Source organism: Antechinus flavipes, chromosome 1 (assembly GCF_016432865.1).
Source record: "Antechinus flavipes isolate AdamAnt ecotype Samford, QLD, Australia chromosome 1, AdamAnt_v2, whole genome shotgun sequence".
NCBI classification, from domain to species: domain Eukaryota; kingdom Metazoa; phylum Chordata; class Mammalia; order Dasyuromorphia; family Dasyuridae; genus Antechinus; species Antechinus flavipes.
This window is the reverse complement of record NC_067398.1, coordinates 703,293,472-703,319,782: the sequence shown is the minus strand read 5'-3', so window position 1 is coordinate 703,319,782 and position 26,311 is coordinate 703,293,472. Positions and strand designations below refer to the sequence as shown.

General features: G+C 39.6%; 1 protein-coding gene across 1 annotated transcript in view; it reads left to right on the top strand.

Annotated features, from left to right (window-relative positions):
* KSR2 (kinase suppressor of ras 2) overlaps positions 1-26,311 on the top strand; it is a 562,622-nt gene that overhangs the window by 317,992 nt on the left and 218,319 nt on the right. Inside the window, 1 exon segment of the mRNA XM_051972874.1 lies at positions 3,737-3,918. Coding sequence (XP_051828834.1) covers positions 3,737-3,918 — 182 coding nt within the window.

Genomic DNA, 26,311 nt, shown 5'->3' with positions numbered 1-26,311 from the left:
TGCCTCAATTTCCTAATCTGTAAAATGGAAAAATAATAACACCTAGAGTAGTCGAGTATCAAACAATATAATAATTATAAAGTACTTAGCACAATGCCTGAAATATGGGTATTTAATGAATGTTCATTCCCCCTTAAGAGTATAAAATAAAATATAGAAGATTACAAAAGAAATCAATTCTATAACTATACTGTTATTTAAAAAAATTATTAAAAACAGTTACCAAAAAATACATATAAATGGTTGATTATCCTATGTGTTCAAAGAAGACCAAAATGAGGTCATTATTTTGGGGTCCAGGTACAGTGTGTCTTGACTGTGGCTGATCAGACCAATACAAGCTTGGAATGCACTATCACAGGTCGGACACATATAATCCATGTGAACATTCAGAGTAGAGATGCTTAAACTTATGCATCTCTTCCTTTTGAGTTAGTGCAATTCTGCTCCTAGAACATGGCTGCTTCTCTGATGAGGGCACGCCATGCTGGGTGTGCCAATGTCTTCCATGGCTCAACATCGATCCCAAAGTTCTTCAGAAAAACCTCGAGAGGGTCCTTGTATCACTTCCATCTGAACACGACTTGGGTGAGTTCTCTGTAAAATAGCCTTTTAGACAAATGTACATTTGACATTCAAACCATGTGGCCAGCCCATTAGAGTTATACCCTCTGCAGTAAAGTTTGGCATTTCAGCTCATTAAAGGACCTCAGTGTCCAATATTTTATCTTACCAGATGATCTTCAGAATCTTCCTAAGACAATTCAAATGGAAATGATTCAGTTTCCTGGTGTGTGACCAGAAGCGATATCATCTCTCTGAGCGACTTCAATTTCTTTATCTGCAAAATAGGGGATAAATGCATCTACCTCTCAGGGTTGTTAATGAGAAACAAAGGCACCGCTATAGGTAAAGCACTTGGCAAAAAAAAATGTGCTATAGAAATGGACTGTGCTGAAAGTGCCAGAGAAATCTTGGTTGTTGTTCCAAGCATGGGGAACACCTTGGAAGTAGTCTATGAGACATCGTGTAACATAAAGATCATGAAGGGCACTAGTAAGGACTGAACCTGGAAAGTTGGAATGAAGCCATATTAGAAGGGACTTTAAACTTTAAAAAGAAAACCAAAAAACTATATTTGTATTTTTGATCCTAGAGACAAGAAGGTTCTATCCTAGAGAACTTGAGATTCTTGACTAACAGAACGCTGTGGTCATATTTGAGTTTTATCTATGTCACTGCTAGTAAGTGTCTGAGGCAGAATCAGAATTCAAATCTTCTTGACTCCAATTCCAATACTCTATCTGCTCCAATACCTATTCACTCACACTTATTATTCCTACCTTCCTTCAAAGTTCAGCTCGAGGGCCATCTCTTGCACAAGATCAGCCCCTCTTCTAAATGTCCATGCTGCCCTCTAATTATTTTGTATATATTTTGATTATAATTAAGTTCCTTGAGGGGAGACTATTTTCATTTTTTATCCCTGTATCCCGAGTACCTAAAACAGTATCTGATACATATTAACTTTTTTTTTGAAGGCAGATCAAAAAGGTTCAGGTGGTTATTAGAAGATGACACTAGTCAGGGAGTGACTTGTCCAAAACCATGTATTAACTTTCATGGCACGACCACTATTTTGTTCTTTGGAAAGAAAGTTCACTTGGATTTACCTGGTCTGACCTTGTTGGGGATCCAAGATGAGTCAGTGGCCTGGAGTGGGGGGAGAATGTCACATAGATAGGAGGGGAGCAAATCTATCCCAAGGTAATTGAGGACAAACTATAGAGCATCTCTCCCACAATTTCTTTGTGGAAGGCTCGCTTCTTTTCCAACAATGAAAGCATTTTTTCTCTACAAATCAGACAGTTGCCTTAGCTCACCAGAGAAAAAAACCTTCCATGAATGGCATTTCTTTTTTTCCCCTCCAATCTTACACGAGTATTTTTTTAAAAAGAACACTGATCCCTAAGTAAAATAGAAACAAGCCTTTTAAAAACAAATCTGTTCTTGAATTGAAAGATGCAGTAAGTTACATTTTTAGCAATCATTTATTTGAGCATTTCAAAGAGTTTTGCTAGGAATCTATCTTGAACACTTCCTGCTATAAAGAGAATGCCAGAAAGGACCCCGGAGTCAGAGGGAAGAGAGGTCCTAAGCAGATTGAACTGCTCAGTAGTTGATAATGGCATTATTTAAGGACTACAGGAAATTATATTCCATATAACCATTGAGACAACTAGCAGTTCAGGGGTAGGGAGATCAGGAAAAATTTCAGTCTCTCATAATTCTAGTATCTTCCCTCTGTTAATTATTCCCTATTTATCCTGTATGTATCTTGCTTTGTATATATTTGTTTGCATGTTCTTTCCCCTATTAGATTGTAAGCTCTTTGAGGGCAGGGACTATCTTTTGCCTCTTATATTCTCAGCCCTTAGCACAGTATTTGACACATAATAGGCACTAAATAAATGTTTATTGATTGGTTGACTGAAGATGGCGTTTTGCCTGCAAGTAGGAGAGGTACTCTATATAGTGCAAATCAGAAAGAAGAGCATTTCAGGTGGCCCAACACAAGGTGAATCATTCAGTTACTTAGAGCCACTGAAGTGCACGGCTCTTTTAGAGACTTCTTCTTGGCTAGCACCATTATTTTGGGAGAAATTAATGGGAAAACTTGGTCAATGATAACTCCTGGGACCCTGAAGAAAGTAAGCAGGTTAATGTCTGAACCTGGATCTCAGATTTTAAAATCTGAACTCTGAAAAATATGATATGCTCATCCCAAGTGAGGAAGTCGGGAGTCCAGATAGTGAGATGATACATGCCTTCAAGGAGCTGTCATTCTACTGATAATGAAATTGTGGTCTATTTGCAAAACTAACAGGGCTTTACAATGGTGATGGCAATATAGTTCAATTCTGTAGCACTTTTCTCTGTACCTTTCCTGATGTGTCCTTGGTATCACTTGGACCCTCACAGTTTCCCTCTCTAAAGGTCAGTGGTCCTCAGTACTAGAGCAGGATGTCTCCTAGCTCTTTTCCTGTTTTATATGAAATCTTTGCTGATCCCCCTGATTTTGAGTGATCTTTCTTCTTTAATCATCTTGCATTTATTTTGAATTTAATCTCTCTCCTCTCCCTTCTTCTCTATCTCAGTCTCTGAGTCTCTGCTCTCTCTGTCTTTGGTTCTCTCTCTTTCTCTGTCTGTTTGTGTTTCCCATCTCTCTGTCTCTGTATCTCTGGTTCTCCCTCTGTCTCTGTCCATAAGTCTCTTTCTGTCTGTATCTCTGGTCCTCTGTTTCTTTGTCTATTTTTTGTCTCTGTCTGTCTCTGTCTCTGTATCTCTGTCTCTCTGTCCATCTCTGTCTGTCTCTGTCTGTCCCTGTCTCTGTCTCTCTCTCTGTGTCTGTCTCTGTGTGTGTTCATGGTGTCTTTCCAGATAAAACATACATTTCTCAAGGACAGGGACTGTTATATTTTTGTCTTCATACCCACAGAGTCTAGAACATAGCCCACACTTATTCAAAGCTTTCTGGTTGGTTGATTTTTGTCTCTTCCAGTAGAATGCAAGCTCCTTGAAAGCAGAGGCTATCATTTTTGTTTTTGTAAGTGTCCCCACTCTTAGCCATATAGTAAGCTCTTAATAAATGTTTGTTGCTAGACTCCTGTCCTCACCATAGTTATTGTGGCTGTGATTATTATTTTACTCTCCTTTCTGTCCTTTTCCCTCTCAGGGTCAAAAAAAGGAACAAGCCCCTGAACCTGAAGATTCATAACAGTGTGGGCAGCTGTGAGAACATCCCATCGCAGCGCTCTCCCCTCCTCTCCGAGCGTTCTCTGCGGTCCTTCTTCGTGGGCTACCCACCCTTCCTTCCTTCCACTCCTCCGGTCCATCCCGAAGCCAACTTCTCCACCAGTAAGTCACAGGGGCCACAGGGCGGCCAGCTCTTGGTCTGCCCTTCTTCTGGGTGGGCCGCTTCCCTTCCCTTGCCTCAGTTTCCATACTCTGCCAAGCCTCTGTAGAAACCTGGGACCCGCAGTGCCAGAGAGGCTGAGCAGAGGCGGGGGTGGCTGACGCTCTCAGCCAGGTGCGTTTTTTCTTGGCTTTCTCTCTAAGGCTTCTAAACCGCCTTCTGAGGATGGTGTACGTATCATCAGGTGCTCCTTTCCTCCCCTTTGGGTTTCTGTCTTTCTTTGGATTGTTTTGAAGAGAGGGGAAAATTGATGCTTGAAAGGCTGAATTGCAGCTATCATTACTGAGTGTTCCTAGCTGGCTCACTGCAGGTGGAAAAGAGAGACAGAGATAAACACTTAATGGGTTAAAGGAGTACTATTTTGGCTTCAGAGTGCCGAGCTTTATTTTGTTGTTTGTTTTCTGCTCTTTCTGCCTCTTAATATCCAGAATGATTAAAAGAATTTATATTTGAAAAGCAAGCCAGCATGTATCATGCCTTTCAACATCTCAGAGGTGCATTTAGTCCCTAATCTGCCTTATCTTTCTCTGTTAGTGAGAGCTGGTAGTGAGTGCTTCTCCACCCCCAACCCTCAAAGACTTCTGGGAAAGGTTAGTGTCCACTGCTTAAAGTAGAGAAGTAAGATCCTTCCTTTGTGAGTTTTGTAGTGAGCTAGCGCTGTTATAGTGGACAAAGTATTAAAGTCCATGTAGGTTCAAATTCTGTTTCTGAGATTCATTAGTTGTATGATTATGGAAAAAAAAACATTTGGAGGATCTGGAGTTCTGCTGTTATAGTGGACAAAGTATTAAAGTCCATGTAGATTCAAATTCTGTTTCTGAGATTCATTAGTTGTATGATTATGGAAAAAAAAACATTTGGAGGATCTGGAGTTCTGTTTCTTCATCAGTAAAATGAGGGGATTGGTTTAGATGTCCTTTGATATTCCTTTCGGTTCCAGATATACAACTCTATGAGTCATTTAACCTCTTTATACCTCAGTTTGCTCATTTGTAAAGTGAGGAAAAGCAGGTGAAGTTCTGAGATCATATATGTGAAGTCTGTTTTGCAAACTTTAAATACCAAATACAGAAGGGTCTGTTAGTTCATCTTCATGAGGAACTCACATGCACAAGAAAGAATCTGATGTGTAAATTGGTTGTGATAAGGAATAATAATTCTTATTAACACTGTTGTTTTTAATTTATTTATTAATAATACAATTTAACATTGCTTTTAATGCCTCAGAAAATATTGAATCATATAACCTAGAACTTGCTGGAGGGCATAAGAATAGTCATAAGGACATAGCTTTAATGGAGCAGCCAATGTCAATAAGGACAAAGAGTGAAATGAGCAATTTGTTAAGAAGATATTTGAGAATGGCCTTCTGGATTGTAGCTTAATATGTGGGAATGAAAAATTCTGGAGTATAACTAATAAGGGTTGGTAAAAATATATTGACTTGGGGCCTTGCAAATCAAATTCAAAGGACCAAAATAGGAGGGGGAGAGGGGAAAATTGCTTATATACAGCCACCAAGGCAGATGCTACAGAGGGTTACTGTAAGTAACCTCTAGATGAGGGTGGAAGAGGAGAATATAAAAACTGGCTTCCTTTAACATAAAAACAACACCAGCAGCACCAACAGCAGCAACAACCAAGAAACCTAAGATCTTAGAAAATGATTTTATACTTACTCTATTCTGTATCACTTCTTTCAAGTCTTCCCAGGTTTCTGTTCAGCCACCTTTTCTTAGACTTTTTTTTAAAACAATAGTATTTTCCATCACATTCATAGACTCAATCAATGGGAGAAGAGCAAGGGAATAAGCATTTATTAAACCCTTAGTATGTACCAGTGATTATAACAAATATCTCATTTGATCTTTACAACAAGCCTTTGAGATAGATGCTATTAATGAGGGAATTTCTATCATGGATCTGATTTCCACCTACAAGGAAGAATTGGTTACTGGAATAGAAACAATGGGTATCTTGACAGATATTCATGACACCTTGGTATTTGTTACATAAGAAAGATAGTGTCTGACATGGCCCTTAGATTTAGAATGGTAGAGAGCATTCTGTGTCCTAAAATTCTGGAGAAAAAATATTCATCCAGAAGGAATGGAAAGTTCCCAATAATTAGATTATGAAGACACAAAAGAAGCAATTCTGATGAGAAAGGAAAAAAAATGAGAGTGGAACACGGAGTAGTTTAAAGTGATGAATGTGGATGCACAGTAGGGTAGCTTTAGAATTGGTTCAATCATTGGACATAAAGACTAGTCATTTACAGTCCAGCGTTATCATGAAAGGACTGATCCAAGGATGCGTACTTGACTCTGTACCATTAAATATTTTTATCAGTAGCTTGAATAAAGGGATAGAAGACGTATTTGTCAAATTTCCAGATGGCACAAACCTAAGAGAGCTGGCTAAAATGCTGGTTGAAAATGGATATAAAAGATATTGAAAGGCATTTGGGTCAAATAGAATTAGGTAACAGAATCAATATGAATTCTTAGCCTTTTCTACAAAAAATAATCAGCTTTACAAAGTCTAGAATGGGAGAAATGTGGCTAAGTAACTTGTCTAAGAAGATCTGGGTGGAGAAAGGGGAATTGCTAAATGGACTGCAAGCTTAATGAGTTTTTCATAGAATGTAATTACCAAAAGAACTAATGTGGTCTTGAGCTGCATTCAGAGCTGCATAGTATCCAGATCTTGGGAGGTAAGAACACCACTGGTTTCTTCCCAGTTCTGCTCATCTCTGATGCCTGTTTTATTTGTTGTCTTCCTGAATATTGTGCGAATGTAGTTGAACTCTGTATCACTGTGAACAAAAAACAGTCCTTTCCTGTCCCAGGTCCCCTAAGAATATTGAGAAATTTACAGTGGAATTGAGGAAAACATCTGTTCTCCAGTAACCATCTGCCTTTTAGCACCAATGTCTTATGTCTGTATACATGTATGTGTCTGTATTTTGTCTTCTGGGATATGACCAATGCTCATGTGCTTTACCATATCAAAAGAATGGAGAAATCTTACATTCAAAATGTTAAATCCCTAATTCTTCCTTATCTTCCCAGCTTAAGGGAATTTCATGATTTCAAATCCTGCATTTCCATTTATTTATTGTTCAGGTCCCTCCTTCCAATCTCTCAGCTCTCCCAACCTGCCTCTATTTGAAAAGACCAAATGTTTGGAGCGGCTTTTGTCTCTTTGTGCCAAAAGCAAAGTCCTGGGTATAAGGCTGCCTCCAGGGATATGTCTGTCTAACTTTCTCGGCTGAAAACCTTGTCTCATATTTTAGTGAGAAAGTTGAGGCCAGTTGCTATGAGTTCCCTCTTCTTTCTACATTTTCACATCACTCGGATGCCTTCTGATGTTCTCTTATCCTCTATCCCTATCTCACAACATGAAGTGGTCCTTCTCCTTTCCAAGGCAACCCCCTTTGCATGGAGAAGCAACACCCATCCCAGTTCATCTCCTCCAGCAAATTATCTTCTCTGTCAACCCCATTTTCTCATTTATCTTCAGTCTCTCCCTTCGTATTGACTGCTTCTTTACTGTCTAGAAACACACACAAAAAATGGAGACATGAAGATTCTCCCCCATCCTCCAGAAACCCTCTCTTCTTCTTTCTATCCTGACCAATTATTGTTCTAAATTTCTCCTCTCTTTTATAGAGGTTTAGCTTTCATGGCTGAACTCCTTGATAAGTGTGTCTAACACTGTTAGACACCCCAAGGGCCTCTACATTGTCTCATCACCTTCTAAACTCTTTGCAAGGCTGGCTTTTAATTTCATTATTCATCTGAAACTGCTTTCTTGAATGTTACCTGTTCTCTTAATTGGCAAATCCAATGACCTTCACAATCTCTATCTGTCTTGTCCTTTCTGACACTGTCATACACCCTCTTCTCTCTAGTTTTTTTGGTGGCACTTCTCTTTCTTGATTCTCCTCCTACCTTTGCTGGACCTTCATCCAACTTGTTCCCTCTAACATGAGTCAGTGTCCCTCAAGATCATCTTCACTTAGATACTCTTCTTTTTTCCTTTCATACTATTTTGCTTAAGGATCTCAGAGTTCCTATAGATTCAATTATCATGTCTTTGCAGATGATCCTTCCATCAATTCATTCAGCCCTAACTTCTCATCTGACTTTTGTTGTCACATCTCCAACTGCATATTGGACATCTCAAACTGGATGTCCTATATAAAATGTAAATTCAACATGCCCCAAACAGAACTTGTTATTCTTCCCCTCCGCCAACCCCTTATCCCCCAAAAATCTTTCTCCTCTTCCTCATAGTTAAGGGCAAAACTAACTCCTTGTCGCCCATACTCAAACCTAGGTCATCCTCAACTCATCACTCTTACCTCTTCTTTGTTATCAGAACTGAAAGTGTGCTATAAAACATATCTGGAAGCAGGAGTAGAAGAATGGTGATGATTCCTAAGTTTAGCAGCTGGAAGGCTGGGAGGAGACCTGACTGATGGCCCCTTATACCAGCCTGTTCATTCCCCAGAACCTCTGGGCTGCTTGGCAAAGGAATTCCTGCCTAACTAAAGAGTTAGCTTTTTCCTAATAAGATCCTTGATTTCAAGATGGAAGGGAACTCTTTTATCCAATCAGTTCCCAAATTTTGTCATTTCTACCTTTAGGATATCTTATATACATCCTCTTTTTTCAAGCATCCATTCCCTCATAATCAACCAATGGATTCATCAACACACACTTATTAAACACCTGCAGTATGCCCGGCAATGTGCTAAGTGCTTGAGAGACAAGTGGGGAGAGGTAGTCAATTCCCTGTAAGAGGAAGGTAAGTGGGCTGCATCCATGACTCTTCACTGGCTATTACCTTGCCTGGAATTGTCAATAACTTGGCGCAGAGTTTCTTGATTTGCTTTTGTGCTCTGTTCAGGACTGGAAAAAGAAGTCTTGGGGACCCCCAGAGCTGCTTTTAAGTGGGATTGTTGAGTCATGATCTGGATAGTTCTTTAGAGAACAACTCAGTCAACTCCCTAGATTTACAAATGAGGAAACTGAAGCCTAAGAAGGTTAAACTATTTGTTCAAGGTCACATGAATATTAAATATCAGAGAGGTTTTGAACTCATTTTTTTTTTTTACTCCAGAGAATCAATGATTTTTCTGTGGAGGGGAGAAAAGGGGAGTTGGTGGAGACAGAGAAAGAGTGAGAGAGAGTAAGAGAGAGTGAGAGAGCGAGAGCGAGAGCGAGAGCGAGAGAGAGAGAGAGAGAGAGAGAGAGAGAGAGAGAGAGAGCTTGTGATTTAGTAGGAAAAAAAGTAGTTTAACCCTTCCTATGCTACTCCATCTCAAATATGTGAGTAGAACTGACTAGCCCAACAAGATCCTCTTCCTCCTTTCTTTGAACTTCTCATGTACTTTGACTTTTGGATTTCTCATAGACTGATCATTGGATCGTCCACATTCAGTCATTCCATCTCCTACCTCCATGTCTTTGTCCACGTTATCCCTCATACCCTGAAGCTATGGCCTCCTCATCTCTGCCTCAGCATCCTTTAAGATTTACCTCAACTCACATTTAAGACACCTCCTCTAGGAAACCTATTATGTTTTCCTTCTGATTCCAGATTTTAGCATTGGTAACTTCTTCAAGTGAGCTCTTATTTGTAGTTTTGAACAGTTATTTTCTTCCAATAGAATGTAAATCCCTTGAGGGCAAGACCTATTTATTTTTTCTGCACTCCCACTATCTGGCATATAGCAAGCTTGTAATACATGCTTTTTAAATCGATTTGAATCTACTTGGGGGCTCCCTGTGGGCTTTTTGTTATGGAAACTGAAAGTGTGCTGTAGAACATATTTGGAAGCAGGAGTAGAAGAATGGTGATGATTCTTAAGTTTAGCAGCTGGGAGGCTGGGAGGAGACCTGACTGATAGTCCCATGTACCAGCCTGTTCATTCCCCAGAGCCTCTGGGCTGCTTGGCAAAGAAGGAGTTCCTGCTAGTAGCCTTTTCCTAATAATAAAATCCTTGATTTCAAGATGGAAGGGAACTTAGATCTGTGAAATGCACTCCTTTTAGAAATAAGGAAACTCAAGTCCAGACAGGGCATTTTAGAGGGAGAATATTGAGACATTGAGATCTCATGAATGTCTGCAAGTTCTTACAAAGCTATCACGTGGAATAGGTATTGTTATTATTATGCTTGTTTTGCTGTATGTAGAGGCTTACCCATGATCACATTGTGGATTTAGAATTTGAACTCAGGTTTTCTTGCTCTACATCAGTTCTATGCTGCCTTTACTTGACAAATTAGTGAGGATTAATCAATCAAAAAAAATTTATTAATGCCTACTATGTGCTAGACACTATGCTAAGTAAGCACTGGGGATAGAAAGAAGCAAATGACAGTCCCTGCCCTCAGAGAGCTTACAATTTTAGGATGGAGATAAGGTGCAAACAAATATACAAAGCAAGCTATACCTACTGGCTAAAAAGGAAATCATTAACAGAAGGCACTGGAAATAAAAGGGAATGGAGAAGCCTTCCCAAAGAAGATGGGATTTTAGTTGGGACTTAAACCCTGCTAGGGTTACAGCAAAGTCAGCTGTTATCATTATGACTGCTACTTATTCATTGCTGGAGGCACAAGGACAATTTTTTTGATGCTGATCTGAGCCTTACAAGGAGTCCACTGTCTGGGAAGTGGTCACAGATCTTTTAGTAAGGAGCTCAATAGCAATGTAAATGTAAGCATTGACAGAGGAGTATATGACTCTAAAGGGTGTTCTAGGTCTGTAATAAGGCACTGTGAACAATTAGACTTGGGAACCCGATGTAGGAACCCTTTTCCAAACAGTGACTTCAGGGCTCTGCAGCTTGGGGGCTGTTATATGTATCTAGAATTTTCCTCCTCCTCCTCCTGCTCTTCTTTATCCTCCTCCTCCTCCTCCTTTACTTCTTCCTCTTCCTCCTTTTCCTTCTTCTTCTCTTCCTCCTTCTCTTCCTCTTCCTCCTCCTTCTCCTACTCTTCTTCCTCCTCCTCCTCCTACTCTTCCTCTGTCTCCTTCTCCTCTTCCTGTTTCTCCTCCTTCTCTTCTTTCTCCTCCTCCTCCTTCTTTTTCTCTTCCTCCTCCTCCTCCTCCTTTTTTTCTTCTCTATCCCATAGTAAAGGATCACAAGAATTCTGAGGTAGAAGGAGTCTTAGCAGCCATGTAGAACCATCTACATCAGAAACAAAATCTCTCCTATAATACACTAGATGAGTGATCAGGCAGATTTTGCTTAGATATCTCTAGTGATGGAGAGCTCACTACCTAATGAGGCAGTGCATTCGACTTTGGAATGACTGATTGTTAGGTAACTTGTCAAATCTCAGCTGCATTCTTCAAAACTTTTAACCTATTGCTCCTAGTTTTGCCTTCTACACCAAGCAAAACAAGCATAATAATACCTCTTCCACATGACAGCTTTGTAAGAGCTTGTGGACAATTCATTTCCTGAGATTCTAATTTCTCAATTTTCTCTCTCCAAAATTACTTGGTGTTTCATTTGTTAATATTTTCTATTAACCGTGGTACCTGCCTTACTCTCCACCAACTCATACTTCCAAAGTTGGATCTTCTAGAAACCCAGAAAATTATCTGTGATAATTCAAGTATTCTTTGTGGGTCCACATACACAAAACCATTGATAGGTTTACCTTTCAGGTGGCACAGTGAGTATAGTATTAATCCTGGAATCAGGAAGACTCATCTTCTGGCCTCAGATACTTATTAGCCGTGTGAACCTGGGCAAATCACTTAATTATGTTTGCCTCAGTTTCCTCATATGTAAAAGGAACTGGAGAAGGAATTGGCCAATCACTCCAATATGTTTGCCAAGAAAAGACCAACTGGAATCACGAAGATGTGGATATGACTGAAATGACCAGACAACAATAACAGGCAGCCAAAGATACAATTAATCCTCATCAAGCTAGGTGAGACAGCTAGGCTATGAAGTGGAGAGAGCACTGAACCTCAAATTAGGAAGACAAATTCAAATCCAGCCTCAGACATTTATTAACCGTCTGACCTTGAACAAGTCACATCCCTATTTGCCTCAGTTTCTTCATCTATAAAATAGGAATAATAATAGCACCTATCTACCAGATTGTTGTGAGGGTCCAATGATATAATATTTGTGAATTAAAATCTATAATTATAATTATTTTTATTATTACCAAGTTGGGGAGTCTGTCCCTGGAGACAGATCCCCTCCCATGTGGATGAACTCTGCCCATTAGTTAGAGTGGGTACCAGGCTTACCCCTAGAAGAGTGGTGATAGGCTGCCTCATTAGTGAGAAACAAGAACCCTTGGAGACAGAAGCTTGCAGATTCTCCAGCATACTGGAGGCCCCTTGGAATCTCAAGGCACTGAGTCATTTTAGGGTGTTTGTAAGAAGGGCTTCATCTATTTTGGGAATTCCCTGACTGCCATCTTCCTGCTGCAGCTGCCTGGGAATGATAGAAGCTTGAGGTTATAAGTGTTCTTGTTTACAGAGCCTGCCAACCAACCTGACTCATGGTGTCATCCTCCTCAGGACAGGAAGGGTCCTTTCACGCTTACTTTTAGCCCAGTGGTGGTGATTGGGGCTCATGTTTTCCAATAACGTTTTTCATTTATAGAAAGTTTTGCTCCATCTCTCTGGATTCTCAAGACCCCAGAAAGCAGAGAGAAAGAATGTTTCCCCCCCATTTTACAGATTGAAAATAAACAGAGGCTTATGGTTGGAAGGGGAAGGAGGAGGTAACCTATTTAGTTACATGGAATACAAATGTGGAAACATGACTGGATTAGGAGTCAGAAGTCCAGGGTTAAGATTCTGCATTGTAAGCTTACTAGCTATATGATCCTAGACAAGTCATTTAACTATCCTGTATCTCAATTTCTTTATCTATAAAATGAACAGGATGGATAGAGCCTCCTTCTAGCTCTAAATTTGTTTTTTTCCTATGTTTTAATTTTTTATTATTAAAACTTTTGATTTTCAAAACATATGCAAACATAATCTTCAATACAAACCCTTGCAAAACCTTGTGTTCCATTTTTCCCCCTCTCTTTCCCCACCCCTCCTCTAGATGGCAAGTAACCCAATATATGTTAAACATATATAATCCTTCTATATCTATTTCTCCAATTATCATCTAGCTCTAAATTTGTGGTCCTACATAAGAGAAAGAGGTAAATTTGGAATCCAGGTCTTCCTAAATCAAACCCAGGCAACTTTCACTATATTATGTTGCTCTGAAGTTATTACCCCAATCTCAGGAGCACTAATATATTGTAGACCCAGAAACAAATAATGATGCCTTATTATTAGAGAGATACTGATAAATCTTGTTTGCTTTAAAGCCCTATATTTAACTAACTTATTTAATAATACTCCTTTCCCCCAAGTCCATTCTAGTCAAATTGACTTGCTAGCTGTTTCCTTGCCTGCCTTTGTCAAAGTCACCCCCATGCTTAGAATATACTCTCTCTTCACCTTTGCCTCTTAGAATCCCAGCTTCCTTTAAAACACAGCTCCGGAATCACATCCTATACAAGATTTCTGATCTCTTGACCTATCAACATTCTCTCCCTCTTGGAATGACTTAATATTACTTGCTTCTGAACTTAATGAACCATTCCCTTCTTCCACTCTTTCCATTCAAAAGAAAGTAAGCTCCTTGTATCCAGAGACTGATTCATTTTTGTATTTGTTTTCCCAGTGCCTCGTATGGAACATAATAGGTACTTAATAAATTTTCTTGTGTTAAATTGATTTTTATAGAATGATGGTTATGATCCTAGATTAAAATATATTTGAGAAGCTAATGTGATTGAATTGAGCATCAAATTTCAACAGGGTGTTTTTTAAAAATTACTTTCTATTTATATAAACCAGGCCAAATAACTTTCCAACCACTAGGTGGAATCGATAGTCACTCACTTGATCCTGTTCATTAAAGAGCATCTTGGTCCAGAGGAGGCCGGTTCTAACCCTGGTGATTTGTGCTTATCTGTTATGGACAAATATTGAGTAAGAACTGTGCTCATTATGTTCCTGAGAAGTTGTTACTTTTTCTTTTTCAGTTCTGCCTCTCTCTGTTGGACAGCACTGACTCACTGTCAAAAAGAAAGTGTATTTGTGCATTTACCCAATTGCAAATCAATCCTGAGGCCCTCTCCACTGGTGAAACATCTGTCCATTTTGACCTTGATCTCCTTTGATAAACCGTAATCACGGATACCTTGGCTCTCAACATAAATAGATAAATATGCTTTTTATTCTGGGCAGATAAACATAAAAATCTGCTTGATAAGCAGCTAAACAGTTAAAACGAATGAGAGAATTGAAATAGGAATGCTCTATGATTTCTTTGCTACAGGGAAACTCTTACTGATGAAGTTTGACACCTTCTTCAGAGCTTTTGGTCTTGAAGGGTTGTTAAATGATTCACTCAGGGTCAAACAGTCACAATGTGTCAGAGACTGGACTTGAATCTAGGTCTTTTTGGCTTTGAGGCGGATTATCTACTGCTTCAATGCTTAATAACAAGAGGGTATTATAATTTAATTTCAGAACCACAGAATTTTAGATATAGAATATAGCCCAATTAATTCGACAATCCTCTAAGCATTTATTAAGCACTTACTGTGTGCCATATTCTCTCTAGGGATTACAAACATGAAGACAAAAATGAAATAACTCCTGCCCTCAAGAAGTATATATTCTACAATAGCTTCAGCAAAGGATCATCTAATTGAATAGTCACTCTGTCCAGAAGTAGTCCATTTCATTTTGGGAGCACGTTAAGGGGTCATTGTTTCTCAACAGTCTGGAGTCAAGTTAATTAGGCCTCAGTTTTTTCTCTGTTAAATAAAGGGGTTAGATTAAGTGATCTCTGGGGTTTTTCTCAGCTTTAAATAAGGTTACATAAATAGGCACGGTATTTCATTCCAACAAACATTTATTAAACACATATTGTGTGTAAAATTAGGTGCTGGGGGGAGGGGGAACACAAAAATGAGTAAGAAACTATCTGCCCTTTAGAAATTTAATACCTCATAGTATAAAGTCTTGGGAGTGAAATGACATACAGAATTATCTATAATACAAAACAGAACACAGTCAATTCTTTGGATACTCTCGAAGAAAGACATTTCCCTTTTGACTGGGGTGAGGATTTAGGAATGGGGTGTAGGAAATTTTTGTTAAAAGAGATGAATAGGCCTGGAAGAATCCTGAGAACAGGAAATGTCAGAATTGTAGAAGAGAGAATGCCATAAGTGGAAGGTGTTTTAGAACTGAAAGTGTCAAAGCCAAAGGGGTCTTAGAACATAACTATCAAATTTGGATGACGCCTTAAAAATAGATTATGAGAGCTGGAGGGACCTCAGAAAACTGGGAGGATGTCAGAGCTGGGAGGATGGAATGGACCTTGAAAAGTGGGGAGAATTTCTAATGAGGAAAGAAGAAGTAGGAGTCAGAAGCAGGCATTTCAGACAAGGGGAACAGAGTCAAATGCAATTTATCTGACTATTCCTTTCCCCCTTCTTGCCTCCTACTCCCCCTTCAAGCTCTCATATTAACTAGTATGGATCCAAACAAGGAATATAAAAGCAGCTGAGAACATTTGTCAGAGCTGTTACTAAAATTCAGATCCTCTGGCTTTAAGACCAGAGCCTCAGGCACCCTATTTTGTCTTTTCTCTAGAGAGGTGCTACCTTGCCTAGAGGGATATTCTTGCAGGAGGTTTGAGTAGGGGTATTTAAGAATCAGCCATCCTGATGTAGGTACCGGTTTGTCCTTTCTTCCCTAAGCAGGCTGGGAAAATTCCTGGGCTGCTTAGTGATTTGGTAAAGCCATGCCATTTCTTTCTTTCTGGCCCCCTTCTCTAGAAGTATGGACTTTGCACATGTAAACAGAAGTTTGAATTAATGGATCCCCATACCCCTGTCACAACCTTTGGAGTTAGGTAATACAAGTATGACTATTTCCATTTTAAAGATGTAGAAACTGAGATTCTAAGTGACTAAATGACTAAAGAGCACAAGTTTTAGAACTGAGAAGGAAATGAGAGGCCTTATAATCAAATCTCATTTTGATAGTAGGTTCTAAATGAGTGGTATGAGAGAGTTGTACTAACTGGTCTCTGAGATATTTCCCAGCTCTAAATCTGTGATCTTAGGGACCAAAATCCCATGTCAGGATAGTTTCTGTTAGGTCCTGAAAGGGGGCTGAAGTGAGAATTGAGTCAAGTTTTAAAAAGCATTTAATAGCACCTACTATGTGCCAGGTACTTTATTAAATTTTGGGGATAGAAAAAAAGGCAAACACATACACACACACACACACACACACACACACACACACACACACACACCCCTCCCTTCTCTTAAGATGTTCACAGTCTAATGTAGGAAATATCATATACACCAAACTATATATAAACAAGATATGGGCAGGATAAATTGGAAATAATCAACAGAGGAAAGGCATGAGTATTAAGTGGAATTGGGAAAGGCTTCTTGTAGAAGGTGGGATTTTGGCTGAGATTTAAAAGATTTAAAAGAAGCCAGGAGATGGAGATGAAGGGGGAGAGCCTTCCAGGAATGGAAGAGAGCCAGTGAAAATGTTCAGATATGGCATATTGTGTGAGGAACAGTCAGGAAGCCCGTGTCTTTGGATCAAAGCATAGTATTATTATTGGTGGATTGTAAGGTATAAGAAGACTAAAAAGGTAGGAAGGGGCAAGATTATGACAAGTCCTCATTGCCAAAAATAGGACTTTGATATTGGAGGTTAATAGGGGGTCAGTGGCATTTGACTTGGGGTTTGCAGAGGGTTCACATAGTCAGAGCTGTACTTTAAGATCAGTTTGACCAATAAGTGGGAGATAGACTGGGAAGGGAGAGAAGTACTGCAGGCAAATCTATTGGCAAGAGATAGTTGAGGCATATGGCCATGAAAGTCCCACCATGGATGGTAGAATCAGAAGGAAAGAACCAGTCAGGACTTCAAATTGGATGACTACTATAGAGACTTCCAGTTTAGACAAAAGTTGAACTGCCAAAGTCCCTTCTGATCCTGAGAAAAATTCTACAGGTGAGCAAACTGAGACTGCCAGAGTGAGGAGTATTTGGTCACAGAGGTAATAAGTCACAGTCCAAGACTTTTAATCCCAAATTTATTATTTTTCCTATTGTGCCATACAAAATGTTTTTGGAGGCTGTGTGACTAAGGAAACAATGTGCCTGAGAGCCAAATCCAGCAAAGAGTCAGGAATATCTGTGTCCAAACTTTTACTTAGATATTAACTAGGTGAGTGAGCCCGAGCAAGTCATTAAACTTTCCTGTGCCTCTATTTCTTCATCTGAAAAAGAAGGGCTTGGTCTCAAGGGCTTTCAAAAGTGCCTTCCTGTTCTAGACTTAGGATCCCTTGATTCTCTGATGGCTTAGTAAAGTAACCTCACCTGTACTTTGCAGTGTACTCTCTCCTAGGAGATAAAATTTCATCAGAAAGAACTCTTTAATTAGGAACCTTCTATATCCCAGGCCCTGTGCTAGGTTTTGTTAATATAGAAAACCAGTCCTCATCCCTAATATGTTTATATTTTCTATGGGGAAAACAATGTATATATTTGTATAATTTACCATCAGTTAAGTAGCACCATGGATAGAGCATGGAGTTGGAATCACCAGCTTTAAAACTCTAGGCAATTCATTTAATCATTTCTCATCTGGAAAGTGGGGATTATCACAATATGTCTCTCCCAGGGTTGTTGTAATGGCCAAATGAGATCACGTATGTAAAGTGGCTTCCTCAAACTTTGAAGAGCTCTGTAAATGGTAGGTCTCACGGATAGCCTTTCTTTTTGTTTTCTGTTCATTATCATTCTCTGATCCTTCTGTAAAATGCCAACCTGACCTTGGTAAGATAATTTGAGCTCAGCATGGGTTAAAATTCTTAGCTATGATGTTTTCCTGCTGGAATTGCAACTGGTGAAAATTGCTTGGAACACGGTGTATGCAAAGGATAGAGCACTCAAAGGCAATCAAAGTGCTTCCCAAACTATCCAAACAGCCCTGCCTGTGAGCCCAGGGACATACTGTTCCCTGGCATTAGGGATTTTGATGACAATTACCTTCATCTTCCTCCAGTTCTCCAGCTTCCATCGGAAGGATCAGCGGCTCCTCTTGCACCCCACAGCTGAAGATGCCAGAAGCCACTGGGTTCAGGTTTCTTACATTTTTATTTTTGGTTTTAAATCTTATGGGCACTGATGAAGACAAGTGCCAACAGCTGCAGGGGTGCCAATGGATACAGGAGGGAAAATCATGTCTAATTGCAAAATAACCTCTCTGGGTAGAATTACTGAACGGGAATAGTCTTGTTGAGACAAGAGGGAAAAACAATCACAAGGATTTTGGCTGAGTTCGTGTCAATCCCGAATATGTTTTGGTTTGACAGTCAGTCAACATGCATTTCTTAGACATTTACTATTCACCAGGCATTGTGCAAAATGCTGAGCACACACAAAGCAAAGGCAAAAAAAAGAACAACTAAAAAAACCCCAAAACAAAAATATAAAAAGTGCCTTCTCTTGAGCTTACATTCTTAATTGAGCTTCATTAGTAAATATATGATCACAAATCCAGGGCTGTCGCTAGAAAGTTTGGACCCCAGAAACATGAAATGGGGAATCTTCTTACCCTTTTCACACACACACACACACACACACACACACACACACACACACACACACAACACATCCCTCTATCTCTTTCTGTGTGTCTCTGTTTCTCTCTGTCTCTTTTTCTCTGTTTCTTTTATCCCTGTCTTCTACATACCCACACCCACACCCACTCCAGGGTTCATTTAGGAGGTTTTTCTGTCTAGGAGAAAGAAAAAGAGGTAACTGGTTGCAGTCCTGTCTCTGTTCTACCCCTAGTTTGCTCTGAAATTTTCCCCATTTGCATACAAGATCTTAGCCCTCTCTCAGTAGATAAATTCATCTTTGGCAAACCGGTTCATCTGGGAAGGGAAGTTTGGAAGGTTTGGTTGGCACGGTACAGGGTATTTGGATGATGTGTGTTCTATGGGGATTTCCAAGTCCTTAATAATGTCCCGGAAAGGTCCTTTGTTGAAGTAATAGAATCTGTAGCAGGAGAATATCATAAGACTGGCGCTAACTTGTCTGTTCCCTTGTGGCTCTCCTACCCCCTGGTTCCACTTTAAGATCTTGCAGGAACTACTGTGTTCACTCATGATGTGCTGTTAGCAGGGAGGGAGGGGCAAGAGAGTTTTAGAACAGTGAATGTCAGGGCTGAGAAGGGCCTTGGAATAGGGAGTGTATGGGGTAGGGAGGGAGGGGGCAGAATGGGGAAATGGAGGTCAGAGACCATCTAGTCTATTTCCCATTGTTTATAAGAATATAACAAAACCCCAAATGGTAAAGTGAATTATCCTGAATCTCCAAGTTTCAGAATAATTCACTTCACAGTGAGGTGGTAGCACAGCTGGGATGAAAACCTGGTTCTCTTATCTTCCAATCCCATGTTCTAGTCATTTAATTACTCTGCCCCCAGAGTACACTGTCAGCATCTTTGCTCAGACATCATTGCCGGTGTTCCAATATGAGTATATGAAGTTGCAGTAAGGTTGTCCTTGCTCAGACTTCATGCTAACTCACTAGGGCATTATAGCATCTCTAGGGATCATCTGAGTTTGAAATAAATGAATAAATAAGTGAAACATTTATTAAACACCTACTATATTCCAGGCACTGTACTAAGTGCTGGGGATATAGATAAGAAGGTAAGAGTCTCTCTGTTCCCAAGAAGTTCACATTACAAGGGAAGAGACAATAAATAGGGAAAAAATCCAATTTAAGTCATTTGGGAAAGTGTAGTAGCAAGGGTTTGGCAAGGGAAGGCAGAGGGAGAAGTGAAAAGCCAAGAGAAGGTGGTCAGAGAAGTGGATTTTGGAATAGTTGAACATGGAGATGATATCTTTCTGGGATGATGATCTAACGATGTTCAGATTCACTGGGATGTGTAGGGTATGAGAAGGTTGATCACTGAATGAGAGATGTCACTCTTCAAAGGAAGCTGGAGATCAGGATGGACAAAAGATGGAAGGCACATGGTCAGATAGTCAAAGAGGAAGCCATGTTTTACTCCTCCTGTTCCTTCTAAAGGCTGGAGATCAGGCAGAAGAGATAGTAGTAGGAGATATAAATTTTGAACCTTCACAGAAGAAGAAAATCCCATATCTCACCTACTTTCTTCTTCTTTTTCCCTCAAGAGACAGGCAAAGCTGCAAAGCCTGCCATCAGAGGGAAGGTTGCTTCTTGTCGCATTGGAGTTTTCCACATCCCTCTTGGGAGATCAGTTCAGCCACAAGAAGAGGCAATTTCCTTGTGCTAGAAATAGTTGGAAACTGGTGCAGTACTAGGACAGAGGCAGGAAGTCATAGACTCACAACCTAGGGTGAAGTCCTTTTGGAGCATAATTCTTCCTAAACCACTTCAGTCTTTGGGGAAGGAAGGAGAATTAGGCTGACAGATTAACTCAGTTCTTATACAGCATTAGTTCCACTAAGTTTAAATCCAAAGCCTCACAAGGCTAGTGTCTCAAACCATTGCACTTCAAGGTCTTCCTGGTAGGCTAGCTGCAACAGCTTGGGTTCCAAGATTGCCATAACCCAAACTGCTAATTTGGAGCAAGACAAATGAGATGGGCCAAAACCCTAAGCCAGTTTCTTAAGCTGACATGATTAAAGAAGAGAGATATATGGCCCTAGAATCCCTCTCTTCCTTTTATTACATGCAACTGAACCAGTCCATCACCCAGGGTACTGCTGTAAGACACACTGTACTTTAGCCAGGGAAGATTTAAAGGTACAACTATTTTTGGTTGTACAGCCAATGGAATTCAAGTATACCTTTCCAGAGTTCCAGAGCCCTCTGAAATAGACCCCTCCCAATCACAAGATAGGTTTGCACAAGAGTGTTCTTGTACATACTAGGTCTTCTATGCCCTAAGTATCTCTCACATGAGATAGGCCATTTTAGATGATTTGGGGATATACCAAAGGACATTATACCTCCAAATTTGCAACTTGTTAGACCAAATGAGATAGGCCACATTTTAGTCAGATTAGGTAGAGGATAGAAAGACATGTTGACAGACACAGATAGACAGACTGACAGACAGACAGATAGATATAGATGTGTTTGTGTGCATAGTCCTTCGAACCTTAAAGATCTACATAAATACTAGCTAAATATTAGTCTGGTTCCTGAGGTCAAAGAGACATTTAAGGATCTACCCAGCATTTCACAACTAGTTAATGCCTCAGGGAAAGAACTTAAACTCAGTCCTTCTTAAAGTTATTGCTTGGTATGAAATAAACAATCAATACTTTTTACATTCACTAATTTATTAATTTATTCCTTATCTACTCATGTTACTGTGTGGCTTCTCAAGTGGATGTTATACATCTTTTAAAAAATAAGTGCAACTTTATTTAAGATGTTATTTATGTTTCTCTAAGAATGCATAAATAATTCCATCTAAGCTCCCTGCTAAGTACAGGTCCTGCCAGGCTCACTTTAATAGATGGTATGCATTTGTAATTAGCACATTAATTACTGGTATATGAATGAACACTGCCAAGTGTTTTGAAAAAGGTTATTTTCTTAAGTGGATTTAATATTCCCCCCTGCAATCTTATTTATGGGATTAATTGGCTTTAGCAAGCCCTTCACTGGGGAGGTAACATGGTTGAGTGGAAAGAATGAAGGAAGACAAATGGAAATGGGGCCGTAGTCTCTGGTTGGCTTCTAAGTTTAGGTGACTGGAGAAGGTCTCTCTAGTCAAACGGAAGGTTTTATTCAGTCCAACAAACACTGATTAAGCACCTTCAGAATATAAGCCTAATGTCAGACACTGGGAATACAGAAACAAAAGGGAAAACAGTCCCTCTAGGAGCTTTTAGGTGAAGTAAGCAGCCTTCTAGTTCAATCTATTTTGTTATTCTGTCATTTCAGTCATGTCCAAACTCCTGGTGACCTTATTTTTCATTGTATTTGTTTTTGTTGTATTTTTGGCAAAGATAATGAATGGGCTTGGCATTTCCTTCTCTTGCTCATTTGACAGATGAGGAAACTGAGGGAAACAAAATGAAGTGACTTGCCCAAAGTCACACAGCTCAAAGTCTGAGATGATTTGAATTCAGTTCTTTCTAAAGCTAGACTCCATGCTCTGTTCACTGAGAGATCCAGCTACCTCCACTTCAATTCATGCCTGAAAGGAATCCATGCCATTATACACCTGACAAATGATCATCCAGTTTCTGTTTGAATGCCCTCAAAGAATGGAAACTTATCACCTCCCAGGCTTCCCATTCTGTTTTTTAACAGTTCTATTTGTTAGGTGTGTTTCTGTAATTGCAAATCTAAATTGGGATTTTTACATTTCCACCAGTATTCCTGTTCTGCCTTTTGAAGTAAGCGGAACAACTTTAAGCCCTATCCCCTTTGAGGTAGCTAGGTGGTACAGTGGTTAGGGCCCTGGGATTAGAGTCAGGAAGACTTGAATTCATTCCCAATACTAATCTTCTTTACCAGCTGTTCTGGTCTCTCCATGCAGAGACCTTGTCTTGTCATTAGGAAATTTTAAAAAATGAGGGTGCATATGTTAGAGAAGAGAAGACTTGGGGAGGGAGTGGGAAAGACATGATAGTATCTTTAAGGATGTAAATTGAAAAGGGAGGAAAAGAGGGAAGGGAGGGAGGGAGGAAGAAGGAGAGAAAAAAGAAGGAAGAAAGGTAGGAAAGAGGAAGGAAGGAAGGAAGGACAGAAGGAAGGATTAAGGGAGGGAGGGAAGAAGGAGAGTGGGCAGAATAAAAAAGGAAAAAGAGGAAGGAAGGAAGAAGGGAGGGAGAGAAGAAAGAAGAAAAAGGAAGGAGGGAGAAAAGAAGGAAGAAAAGAAAGAAGGAATGGAGAAAGGAAACACGTATTTATTAAGCATCTACTTTACAAATATTATCTCATTTGATCCTATTATTATATTTATTATACAAATGAGAAACCAGACCAGATAGAGGTTAAATGGTTTCCAGGTGGTATAGTTCCTAAATTCTAATCCATCTCAGTTATAAATGGGCAAGTCACTTAACCTTTCTTTGTGTCATTTGAGAAATGGCAGTGATACCAGCATCTACATATCAGGTTTTCAGGGCTGCTCATTCACCTTTGGTCTGCACCTGCCACCCAACTCTCATTTGTGTCTCCAAGAAGCTGTAACTTGCTCAGCAGCCACACTCTAGTAAAATTATCTCAGTAGATAATCTAAACCAGAATGGGGTAACTGACAGATCTCAAACCTGTCAATGAGTTAAGAGTATCTGTCAAGACTCACTGGCAGAATGGGCAGACAAGAACAGTTTGTTTCGATAGCCATGAAAGTAGCCGAAGCAGGCGGTGTAGAGCTCTTGGAGCTTAGTCAAACATTGAAGATGGCACGGTCATCCACTGCATCCTGGGTCATTGCCAATCATTCTGAATTTTGTCCTACCACTGGACTTCTATGGCAGTGGAAGAGAGATTGAGGTTGATGATCATGTGCAACTCTGCCTCACTTAAATTGAATTCATAAATAAGTTAAGACAGTCTCCTGTGATGCTGTTGGTCATCTTCAAAAGGTCAAACAAAAATGAAACATCACAGGATTGTTCTGAGAATTAAATAATATTGGCAAAGTGCTCAGCATAATGTAGATGCCATATAAACCCACGGTAGATATAATATAAAGGCTTGTTTCCTTGCTTTCCCTTCACCCAGGGTCACCCAGTTAGTGTCTAATCCAATGCTAAGAAAGGCATGTGAAAACCATGCTAGTGGGGAGAATTGTAATTAGAGTGATTTAAATTGAATTCAAATCCTGCCTCTTTAATCTGTGTGATTTAGGGAAAGAAGCTTCATTTCTCTGGATCTGTTTCCTTATCCATAAGGACATTGGCCCATGTGACCTTTCAATTCTATGAACTGAATTCTCATTTATATGTATTACTATTTTTCTTTCCCCCCCTCTTTTTTATTTAGTCCTTAAGAGGCCTAATAATGCATTCTTAATAGGATTGTTGTTGTTTTTATTTTTTCCCCACTATTTTTCTAACAGAAGTGGAGAGCAATAGTAGTTGGTCATTGCATTGGTCAAAAACCCTGAGTCTTTCAAAGTTATCTATCTTTACAGTATATTTATTATATAAATTATTCTCCTAATTCTTCTCACTTCACTCTGCCTCAGTTCATTTTATTCCTTTTTTTTTTCTTTTTCAATTAGGGGAAGGAGGAGGGAGAAAAAATGCTTGTTAATTGAAAAAAGTTGCATAGAATAAAGGGATACTTTTTTTTTCAAAATCAGGGAAAAAGTAACTTGGAATTTTTGTAAAGGGATTACCAAGGATTGTAGATTTAGACTGAAAAGGGAACTCAGAGATCATTGAATCCAACTGGTTTATTTTACCGAAAAACAACTGAGGTCCAGAGATGGCTTGGCTCAGTCACACAGAAAGTGAATGGCAAATGCAAGACACTGCTCTCTTTGTAGTTTGCCAACCCTTCTTTCTCATCCTTGGACCCTATCTTTCTTTTCTCATCCCTCTGGCTTTCTCACCATTCTGCTGAGCAGCTGAAGGAGATTATTTTGAGGATGACTTCCCCCTGCCAGAAAGATTCTACTCTGGGACCCATAGATCTGGTCCTGAAGTTCCAGACTGGCATAAGACCACAGAGCTGCCACCTATCAGTAGCCTCTATTTCCCTCAAAGAGCCATTCCCTCCCCATCTCCCTCTTTTTTTGAAAGGAGACTTTTCCTAGTAACAATAATGGAGATATATTCTCTCTTTTTTGATTGATTAGTTATGTCCAACTCTTTGTGATCCCATTTGGAGTTTTCTTGGCAAAGATATTGGTATGGTTTGCCTAGCAGTGAGGTGGCTCAGTGGATAAAGCACAGGGTCTGGCGTCAGGAAGACTCATCTTCCTGAGTTCAAACCTGATCTTGGATACTTATAGTTATATGACCCTGGGCAAGTCACTTGACCCAGTTTGCATCAGTTTCCTCATCTGTCAAATTAGCCAGAAAAGAAAATAGGGATCCTTTCTAGTATCTTTGCCAAGAAAACTCCAAATGAGGTCATGAACTATCATACACAACTGAACAACACTAAAAACTAGCTGAAGTTTCTACTCATTGCTTTTGAATCTGAAATACATTATTTCATCCTCAGATGCACCAGGTACCTCCCTGCCAGCTGAAAAAGATTTTTAAGTGTACTACTTTATTCCAGTCTGTTTCTTACTTAGAAAGATAAAGCATTTATTAAATGCATATTCTTTGTCAGTTAAATAAGTCAGTCTCTGTCCTTTAGGAATTAACATTCTAATAGGGAAGGACAACAGGTAAAGAGCTAAAAAGAAGGGGGAACCACCTGGCTTTAGGGAAAAGTGATAAGTGCTATCTTTGTCTCATGGAGTTTAAGGAATTTCCATGAATCCCTTCTCTTTGCACCCTTGCTGTGCTCAGTTCTGTGAACAAGAACACTTCTTTTTTGCATATGAAAACTGCTGTGGATTGGGAAATAAGATGGCAAAGCGGGTGAGGCAGTCAGCTACTCTTCCTCCTTGCTCCTGGGATTAATTATTACATTTCCTCATGATTGAGCATCCTCGTTTGGAAAGCAACCCTCCTCCAATCCTAATCTCCCCAGGATCTCAGAGTTTCAATTCTTGGAAATCTTTGCTGCTGCTCCATCTCAGTTTGGAGGGCAGAGGGAGACAACAACCTTTTAGCAGAAACTAAAGCATCTATCTCCTTTTTCCCACCTACACATTTTGTTCTTGATGATCAGTAGTTTCTCAGTCATGTCTGACTCTTTGTAGTCCCATTTGGGGTTTTGTTGGCAAAGATACTGGAGTTGTTTTCCATTTTTTCCCCTAGCTCATTTTAGAAATGAAATAACTGAGGCAAACAGAATTAAGTAATTTGCCCAGGGTCACATAGATATTAAATATCTGAGATTACATTTGTTTCAGGAGTTTTAAATGACTTTCCCTAGTATTTCATAGCAAAAAAGTATCTGAGGCTGGATTTGAACTTTGATTTTTTTTGACTCAAGTTAAGTACTCTATTCACTGCACCATCTAGCTAGTTTCTGAGATTATATTTGAACCCAGATTTTCCTGACTGCAGGCACAACACTCTATGCACTCTATACATCACCTACCTGCTCTAAACATTTATCTTCACAA